The sequence below is a fragment of the Lichenostomus cassidix genome, unplaced genomic scaffold, assembly GCF_008360975.1.
Source record: "Lichenostomus cassidix isolate B80296 unplaced genomic scaffold, HeHo_3.0 HiC_scaffold_886, whole genome shotgun sequence".
Classification (NCBI taxonomy): Eukaryota; Metazoa; Chordata; class Aves; order Passeriformes; family Meliphagidae; genus Lichenostomus; species Lichenostomus cassidix.
In genome coordinates this window covers 12,745-22,302 of record NW_028148064.1, presented here as the reverse complement: position 1 = coordinate 22,302, position 9,558 = coordinate 12,745, and the positions used below count along the sequence as shown (strand labels likewise).

Genomic DNA, 9,558 nt, shown 5'->3' with positions numbered 1-9,558 from the left:
GTGCCTGGGAGCAGACAGTGTTTGTGATCAGCTGCAGAGGAGCTGAGCCCAGGGGCTGTTGGCCAAGGCTGAGGCCTTACGAGCATTTCTCAGATCCAGGGCTGCCCTGGAAAGGTGGTGGTGGGGATAATTCACACCCTCAGTGTGCTCCCAGTTCCTCCCAGTATTTCCATGTCTGTGCTCCAAGTGCTGCTCACAGCCCTGATCCGTGGGGATGGGAATGTCCCGCTCCCTTCCCGGGGCAGTGTCACACCAGAGCCAGGTGTGCAGGGCAGGACCTTGCCCTGACCCCAAGCACTGTCCCACCTGCAGGATCTGCTTCCCATCGGCCTCTTCCTCCTGCAGCCCCAAGCCCAGGTTGGTGCTAAACAAAAGGCAATGGCTCAGGGTCATCCCCCGGCGGGGGCTGTGCACCCCCTCTGCCCCCGCCCCAAATTCCCTCCTGAGGGGAGCAGGAGCTGGGTCAGGAGCCCTGTGGGGAGGGAAAAGGGGGTGACACTGGGATGGGGGGTAACAAACCACTCCCTGCAATATCAATGGGCCCAAGAGCCACCATAACCCCATTCCCATCTCCCCCTACACCCACCCAAATTCTCTCCAAGTCACACAGCCCTGCCAGGACCCCAAACCTCTCTCACAGAGCCTGCCAAACTCCCTCTCAGCACCACAAATGCCCCCAAAAGCCACAAAAGCCCCTCTCAATTCCCCCAGGATTATCTAAACCCCCTCCCACCCCCCATGGCACTGACCAGGAGAGGCTGGTGGACAGGAACATCCACAGCTAGGAGCAGCTCGGGCACTGCAGCAGTGATTTGGGCACTTTGGGGGGCACACCCCACATGGGGAGAGGCAGGCCAGGGACTGGGACAGAAAACCAGAATTTCTGAACAACAGATGGGCTCAGGTGGACACATTCTGCCAGTACAACTATGAGACTGTTGTCCTGTCCCCCAGCCTGGGCAGCCCCAGGACATCCAAATCCTCATGGGTATTCCCCTGAACCCCACATTCACCCCCAAATGCACAGTAAAATGGTGCAGCTTTAGATCTCTTTGTTTAATTTCTTTATTTTACCTCAGCCTGGGTTGTTCTGACAAGGTGAAGAAGGAAATTATTCAGGTTGGAAAAGACCTCCAAGATCATCCAGCATTTCTTGATGCCATCAGAAGAAACAATTACACAGCAGGTAACAATTTCTAGGGTGTAACATTAATAAATCAGCTCTTCCCTATGAATTTTGGATGTCAATCTGAGTCCCCATGGATGTTCCTGCCCCTGCATTTGTTCAGGTGGCCACAGGGAATCAGGAGGCCATGGAAGCCACCAGCCAGGTGCCTTCCCAACCTGAGTATGTTAGTTTTGCTTAGCCCAGAACATCAGCAAGCTCTCTTTAGCATCTAGGGGAAACTTAAACCCTGCAAAAGCTGTTGTGGTAGGCCTGAAGAAGTGGCTGAAGGGTTGGGAGAAAACTTGTGTTCATGAGTTGGTTTTGCTGAGCCCAGTTTTTGCTAGTGGGTGGGGAGGGGCACAGAAATGGCTCCTGTGTGTCCTGGGTGAATGTTCTAGAAGTTTTCACCATGTCCAGCAGAGCCAATCTCTGATGGCTCTGAAGATGATGGACATGCTGCTGGCCAAGTCTGGGCCAATTAGAGATGTTGGTTACACCTCTGGGATATCATATTTAGGAAGAAATCAAAACAATGTGAGCAAACACTTCTTTTTAGAAAGAGGATGAGGAGGAGGTGAGAATATGTGAGGGAAAACAACATGGAGACACCAAGGTCAGTGGAGAAGGTGGGGGAGGAGGTGCTCCAGGCACCAGAGATGAAAATCCTCTGCTGGCCGTGGTGAGGACCATGGTGAAGCAGGTTGTCCCCCTGCAGCCCATGGGGTCCACGAGGGGTGCAGAGATCCACCCACAGCCCGTGGGGAGGTGCTCACGCTAGAGGAGCAGGTGGATGCCTGGAGGAAGCTGTGATCCAGTGGGAGTCCCAGTGCAGGGAAAGGCCTTGTTCCTTGGGATGGAAACAGCCTGGCGTGGGCTCAGAGGTCTGAACCCTGTGGACAAGAACTCATGGGGCAGCAGATTCCAGTGGCTGCTGCTCGAGAGATTGGACCCATGGCAAAGAAGTTTGCAGAGGACTGTCTCCAGTGGGAGGGACCCATGGCTAAGTAGAGGACTCCTCTCCCTGAACAGTGAAAGAAATTTTGGTCATGGACTGACCAAAAAAACCCATACCCTGCCCACTACAACCCCCTGTGCTATTGGTGGGAAAGAGGGAGGGGGATGAGCAGAGAAACAGTGTATTAAGAGCTTATTATTAGTTCTCATTTGCCTCCTCTGACTCTCTTTAGGGTTAGGTTACCAAGAAATCACTTTGCAACTTTAAGTTCTCAGCCTGTTTTGCCCTTCACTGCATCCTGCCTGGTTTATTATCTTGACTCATGAGCCCTGTGTGTGTGTGTGTGTGTGTGTGTGTTAGGGTTTTCTTTTTCCCCTCTCCTCTGCACAGCTGCAGCAGGGGATAGAAGAGAAAGCAGATTTCATAGGTGCCTGGCATTTGGCCAGGGTCAAATCACAGCACTGGGTCACTGGCAGTGTGCGTCACCAGGGCTCTTCCCAGTGTGGGTCCTCTGATGGGAGATGAATACGAAGCAGTACATGAAGCTCTTCCCCCACTCGGGGCACTTGCAGGGCTTCCCTTACCAGTGCCTCCGACAGTGTTTGGTCAAGTTAGACCTCTGGGTGAAGCCTTTCCCACACTCGGGACACTCATAGGGTGTCTCCCCACTGTGGATCCTCTGGTGGCAGATCAGGGTGAAGCTGTCGCTGAAGCTCTTTCCACACTCCCCACACTCATAGGGTCTCTCCCCAGTGTGGATGCGCCGGTGCCTGATGAGGTGGGAGTTGCGCTTGAAGCCTTTCCTGCAGTCAGGGCAGCGGAAAGGCCTCTCCTCAGTGTGAATCCGCTCATGGATGAGGAGATCTGAGCTGGTCTGAAACCTCTTCCCACACTCGGCACACTCATAGGGCCTCTCCCCAGTGTGGATCATCTGGTGGGTGATGAGGTGGGAGTTGTGCTTGAAGCCCTTTCTGCAGTCAGGGCAGCGGAAGGGCCTCTCCTCTGTGTGAATCCGCTCATGGATGAGGAGATTGGTGCTGGTGTGAAACCTCTTTCCACACTTGGAGCACTCATAGGGCCTCTCCCCAGTGTGGATCCTCTGGTGGACAATCAGGTTGGAGCTCTGGCTGAAACTCTTCCCACATTCCCCACACTCATCGGGCTTCTCGGTCTCATGAAGCTTCTCAGGAATCTCCAGCTCCGAACTCCAGCTGAAGCTCTTGCCAACTTCCTGGCACAGGGTGGGTCTTTGCCCTTCAGAGCACCCTGGGCTGGGTTTGCAGCCCCTCCTTGTGCAGCTTCTCTGGGGCTTTTCCTCCCGGTTGGATTCCTGGGTCATGGAGCTGCTCAAAATGGCCTCTTCCATGAGGTTCTGCCGTAAGGACTTGTCCTCTCTGGTGTCTCTCCTCAGCTCATTGCCTGGGGAAGGAAGGACAAGGAGAGGATTTGGGATTTGCCTCCATGCCAGAGGGAAGGGGAAGGAGATCCCCCCAGTCCATCCCTACCAGGACAGAGTCAGCAGCAGGGTTGTCCTGCAGCCAGGGGTGATGCTGGGCTGGGAGATGAAGGAGAAGAGAGCAGGAAAGGGGCAGTGACTTCCTCCTCACCTGCCTGGCTGCCCTGGGGCATCTTCCTCTTCCTCACAGCCTCCTTCTCCATCTGGCCAAGTTCTGGGAATCGGAAATCCTGGTCAGGGTAAAAAAAAGTTGTGAGTGCATTGGAGTGAGATTGGGGGCTCCTCCTTCCGAAAGCTATCTCTAGAACTCACTGTTTTGTGTCTCTAAGATCCTCCTAAAATAGGAATGAGTTCAGAAAAAGCCTCCCAGGGTCCCCCTGTTCCAGTCTTCTGTCTTTGGGGATCTGGGGTTCCCCATTCTCAAAGCTGCTGGGGCTCCCATGGGTCCTAGGGATCCTCCTTCTCCTGGGTCCTGCTTAGGGATGCTGTGGGGTTTCGGTGCTCCCAGGGGTCCCTTTTTCCCTGATTGTGCTTTGGCTCCAAGGGCTCCCAGGGTCCCTCTCTTCAGGCTCCCCCCACTCCAGGCACTCGGGGCTTCCCCCTCTCCCCATCACCCCTTTCAGTGTCACAGTGTCCCAGCCCTGCCTCATCTCCAGCCTCCCCCACCCCTCCAGGCTGCCAGGGGTCCCCCAGCTCCGGTATTGCCTCTCTCTGCTCTCTCCACTTGCGGAGTGCTGCGTTCCACTCCCCTGGGCTCTCTCACAGATCCCCAAAACGATTGGCCTGTCCTGCTGATAGCAGGCAATTCCCAAATGGACCCCCCAGTATTCCACCAAAGGTGCATTTATAGCTCAGCCTTGGAGTTCTGCAAGATCCAAACCTCCCCTTTAGCCCAAAATATCCCAGCCCGGGACCTGCAAAGTTATCTGGCACTCTCTTCCAGAATCTTCAAGTTCCAAACACCCTCAAAAACTAACACCCTCCCAGAGACCCCCCTGATAGCTTTGGGGTGAGCTTCCCCTCCCTGGTGACCTGTGGAATGCAGGGGGGGCAATGATCCCAGAGCCAGGGGTGCTGCAGACCCAGTGGGTGGTGAAATCTCATGGTTCTCCTGCTCTTCTTTTTCCTGCTCCTCCTCCTCTCTCCCTCCTCTTCCTCCCACTCCTTCTCTGCTCCCACCCCAGAACCCCATTCCCCAGCCTCCTCTGCCCCACGGCTGCTGCAGCACTGGCTGCTGGGTGGGGGGAACCCCCCGATCAGCCCCAGGGATGGGCAGGGGGCTTGGGGACCCCCAGTGCAGATCCACCTCCCCCAGAGCCCCAGGGAATTGCTCTGGGGATTGAGTGCTGGGGGACAGGGCTTGACCCCCATGGAACTGCCCTGCTTCTGTGCCAACCCCACCTTTCCCTCCCCTCTCCTCCCCTTTCCCATCCTTCTCCCAATCCACAGACCCCTCCCAACTCAACTGGGGTGTCCCATCCCCCTCCCGCTCTCTTTGGGGGTCCCAGCCCCCTCTTTTCCCTTGCTCTTCTGCCCTTGCACCATCATTCCCTCAATCCCAACCCCCCTCGCCTATGACTGGTTTTGGGGGTTCCAAGTTCCCACCTCTCCCCTCCCCAAATTCTGCTCCCGGGGTCGCTGGGGGCGAGGGGGGGCGCAGATGGGGTCCAGAGGTGCCGGAGCCACGTGTCCCCCCTGCTGCCAGTGCCACCCCCGAAGGATCAGGGGTACCCCAAAACTCCCTCACAGGTGCCGGATACCCCGCAAGCCCCTAAGGAGTGGGGTCCCCCCAGCTTCATCACCCCCAACCTTCGGCTGCCTCATCCCAGGCTCCATCCCACCCATCCCCCTCCCCCAAACTTCATCCCACACCCCAATCCACATCCAACCCTTCTCAGGCCTCATCCCATCCCATCCCATCCCATCCCATCCCATCCCATCCCATCCCATCCCTCCCAGCAGACGCCACCGGGATCCCCTAAAAATCCCACATGCTGGGGACTCCCCCATATCCCCCCAAGGGGCATTTGCAACTCACATTTGGAGTCCTGCAAGATTCAAAAATCCGCCCCCTTCCCCCACCCCCCACCCCTCAAAAAAACCCCTACTGTCCAGCCAACGAAAATATTTGGGGTTAGGTGCTCCAGTCCTAGAGGGTCCAAAAATCCCCCCCTCCCAAAAACAACCCCAGGCATCACTCAAGATATTTGGGCCGAGCTCCCCCTGCCCGCTCACCTGTGGGATGTCCCGGGGGGGCGATGCTCCCGGGCCGAGGGTTGCAGACACAAAGAACAATAACTCCTGCTCTGTACCTTTGGGTGCTCAGTGTGTCTGCTGGGAGCCTCCTCAAGGGCCTTCAGCCACTGCTCAGCCCATGGACAGCAGCAGCAGCACCTTTGCAGGGCCCAGCAGGGCTCTTGCCAGCTGCCCTTGCCCACCTGCACACAGAGCCTCCCCCAGGCAGGGCCCTGCAGACAGGCAGGTTTCTGTAGGGCCGGGCGAGTGCACAGAGGGTGGGATGGGCTCTGTGAGCGCTGACAGGGACAAGGCTCCTCTCAGGAGGAACATGTGCAGCACAGGGAGATGATGAGGGAAGGAGAGAGAGCTGAACAGAGCAGTGCTGTGGGCAGGAGGGCTCTGTTGGTATGTGGGAGGTGCTGTGCACAGCTGGGGACAGGGAACACTGTCCTGAGTGCCAGGCTGTCCCTGCCCTGCCCTCTCAGGCACAGCACCACAACATCTTCTCTTGTTTCTGCATTCCTCTGATACTGTCACTGTTATCTGGTGCTCTCAGGGAGGCTCTGGGCTTTGCAGCAGCTGAGGCAGGCACTGCCCTTGGGATTCCTCCCAGGCAGCTGTGTCCATGGGAATGGGGTGTCCAAGCTTCCCTGTGACCTGTGGGGCTGTGGGCAAAGCAGTCCATGGGAAAGGGGAAGGAGCTGAGCCTCCCTCCCTGAGATGCCATCATGAGCATACCTGGGGATCTCCTTGCTGTGTCCTTCCAAGTGCTGAGCTTCCCTCCTGGGTGCAAATCTGTGCCAGAGCCTCTCAGAGTTCCCTGAATGCCCCACAGGGAAGTGCAGAGATGCCACAAGTGAGGAAATGCTGTTGGGTTTGCCAAGGGAACTGTGAGTGTCCTTGGCAGAAGGAGGGGCTGAGACCTTGCTGAGAGACCTTTGGGGAGGGTGAGACATTCAGTGATCCCTCTGCTCTCAGCAGGGTCTGATTTCTTCCCAGGGTGACAGGGGAGTGTGATTGTGCTCTGATTGCAGCCAAAGGTGCAAACCCAGGGCAGTTGGGAACAAGCCCATCCAGCCCCTCACCTTGCCCTGAGCCACAGGGAATCCCTTTGCTTCTCACATCTCTCAGTGGCAAACTCTGAGTACAGCAGAAATGCTGGGGATTTCTGACCTCAGAGAACCAGGAATGATGTGTGGGTAGGGAAACATTCCTTCAAACTCCCTCCTGCTATCCTGTGGAACTGCAAGTGAAAATGCTGCCAATCCTTTCTGCATTAGGAGGGATTCCCCTGACAAATCCTGAATATTCAGCCTTGTCCCTCTGCCCCATGGCCACAATCCCAGGGCAGCAGGGCAGGGATGGCTCCTCGAGAGCCCCACGCACAGGCCTGGCTGCTCATGGCACACTCAGACAGCACAAGTGGAGCTCAGGCAGGGACCTGGATGAAGGTTTTCCCCGAGAAGGAACAAGGGTGGATGACTCCCAGCTGGACAGTCTGCAGGGAATGGCACAGCTTTGGCTCAAAGCAGCCTCTCCTAACTTGTCACTGTCCTTTTCTCCATCAACAGGTCCCCATGGCCAGACACAGCAAATGTCCAACAGCAGCTCCATCAGCCACTTCCTCCTCCTGGCATTCACAGACATGCAGCAGCTGCAGCTCCTGCACTTCTGCCTCTTGCTGGGCATCTCCCTGGCTGCCCTCCTGGCCAACAGCCTCATCATCAGCGCCGTAGCCTGTGGCCACCACCTGCACACCCCATGTTCTTCTTCCTGCTCAACCTGGCCCTCACTGACCTGGGCTCCATCTGCTCCACTGTCCCCAAAGGCATGCACAATTCCCTCTGGGACACCAGGGACATCTCCTATGAATGATGTGCTGCTCAGCTGTTTATTTTTGTTTTTTTTCATTTCAGCAGAGTATTATCTCCTCACCATCATGTGCTATGACTGCTCTGTGTCCATCTGCAAACCCCTGCACTGTGGGACCCTCCTGGGCAGCAGAGCTTGTGCCCACATGGCAGCAGCTGCCTGGCCCAGTGGCTTTCTCACTGCTCTGCTGCACACAGCCAATACATTTTCCCTTCCCCTGTGCCAGGGTAATGCCCTGGGCCAGTTCTTCTGTGAAGTGCCCCAGATCCTCAAGCTCTCCTCTTCACACTCCAGCCTCAGGGAACTTTGGCTCATGGTCATTACTGCTTGGATATCTTCTGGCTGTTTTGTGTTCATTGTTTTCTCCTATGTGCAGATGTTCAGGGCTGTGCTGAGGATCCCCTCTGAGCAGGGACAGCACAAAGCCTTTTCCACATGCCTCCCTCACCTGGCCGTGGTCTCCCTGGTTATCGGCACTGCCATGTTTGTCTACCTGAAGCCCTCCTTCCATCTCTCCTCATGCTTGGATCTGGTGGTATCAGTTCTGTACTCGGTGGTGCCTCCAGCACTGAACCCCCTCATCTACAGCCTGAGGAACCAGGAGCTCAAGAAAGCTCTCAGAGGACTGATTTCTGGATTCTTTTCAGCTATCAAAAACCACCTGCTTTCCTCTGTTACTGGGTCTCGGCACACATCATGACAGGCCAAGTCTCTCCTTATTTATATTTTTTCTGCTTCTGATGGTGTTGTCTTTAAAGCAATGGTATTATTCATTCTCTGCAATTTAATTATCACTTCATCTTTTGTAACCCAGAGACTTCATGTAAATGAGGAGTCTCACATTGTAGTTAAGTGAAATAAATGAACCTGTAACAATGTTTTTGTTATTTTTGTACTATGCTCATCATATCAGGAGTGAACAGAGCAGGAACAGCTCTTGAGGGCCATAAGGCTGTTATGTTGGCCTGGGGAGATGGCATGGCAGAAGGGGCTGCAGAGCTCTCAGGATCTCCTGGCCAGGAGAGCAGGGGACACAGGGAGCCTCCTTTTCCTTTGGCCAGGCACATTCCCCCATCGGTGGGACTGAGTCCTCTGGGAGCTCCAGCTGTTGCTGTGCCCTGGAGAGGGGCTGAGGCCGTGGGGCCAGTGCCCAGAGCAGCCTGGCCTGAGCAGGGCTGTGGGGCCAGAGCTGGCTGGGCTGTGCTGGGGAGAGCCCCTTGGTGCTGCAGAGAGCTCAGGGCAGCTGGGAGAGCTTGGGGGGAGCTGGGCTGGGCTGAGAGAAGCTGGCAGAGAAACCCATCAGTGTCCATCTCAGCCTGTGTGAGCATGCAGGGGGAGGACTGAGCCCAGGGCTTGTGGGGCAGAGCCAGGGCCTGGGGAAGGGATGGAAAACAGGCAAGTGGCCGAGAGAGGAGGCTGCTCTGTGCCCTGCCTATTTAATCACAAAGGGTTTGAAAACTTCAATCAGATTATTCCCAGAGGCTTGACTTGTTAAGGTATTTTCAATGTTAATGAGCCCTCGCACACTGAATTCCTGAAGATCTGAAATCTGAACAAGCCTCTGGAAAAGTAAAATTCAGCAACAACCTTCAAGTTTCTGAGGATGTCAGCAGCCCCCACTGAGGCCATCCCTGCCAAGAGACTGTGGGGGCAATGAGCAGACAAAGAGAGCATCCCTGGGGCTGGGGAAGCAGAACGCAGAGGCACCACTGGGTCCAGGTGGGAAATGAAGTGTGGAATGTGGCTGTGAAAGCCCTGCCTGGGCTGTGCCAAGCAGGGCAGCCAAGCCCTGACTCCCATGCCCTGGGAATGTGGGTCTGTGGCTCTCCTGGGAGCAGTGGGATGTGGGTTGTGGAATGGTGAGTGCAG

The 9,558-nt window shown here is 56.0% G+C and overlaps 1 protein-coding gene across 1 annotated transcript; it reads right to left on the bottom strand.

Annotated features, from left to right (window-relative positions):
* Positions 1-2,703: 2,703 nt before the first annotated feature.
* On the bottom strand, positions 2,704-3,542 carry LOC146420122 (uncharacterized; the record flags this gene model as incomplete). Its single annotated transcript, XM_085048618.1, has 1 exon — positions 2,704-3,542. A coding segment is annotated over one exon (839 nt), but the record flags the coding sequence as incomplete, so codon positions are not given.
* Positions 3,543-9,558: the final 6,016 nt, after the last annotated feature.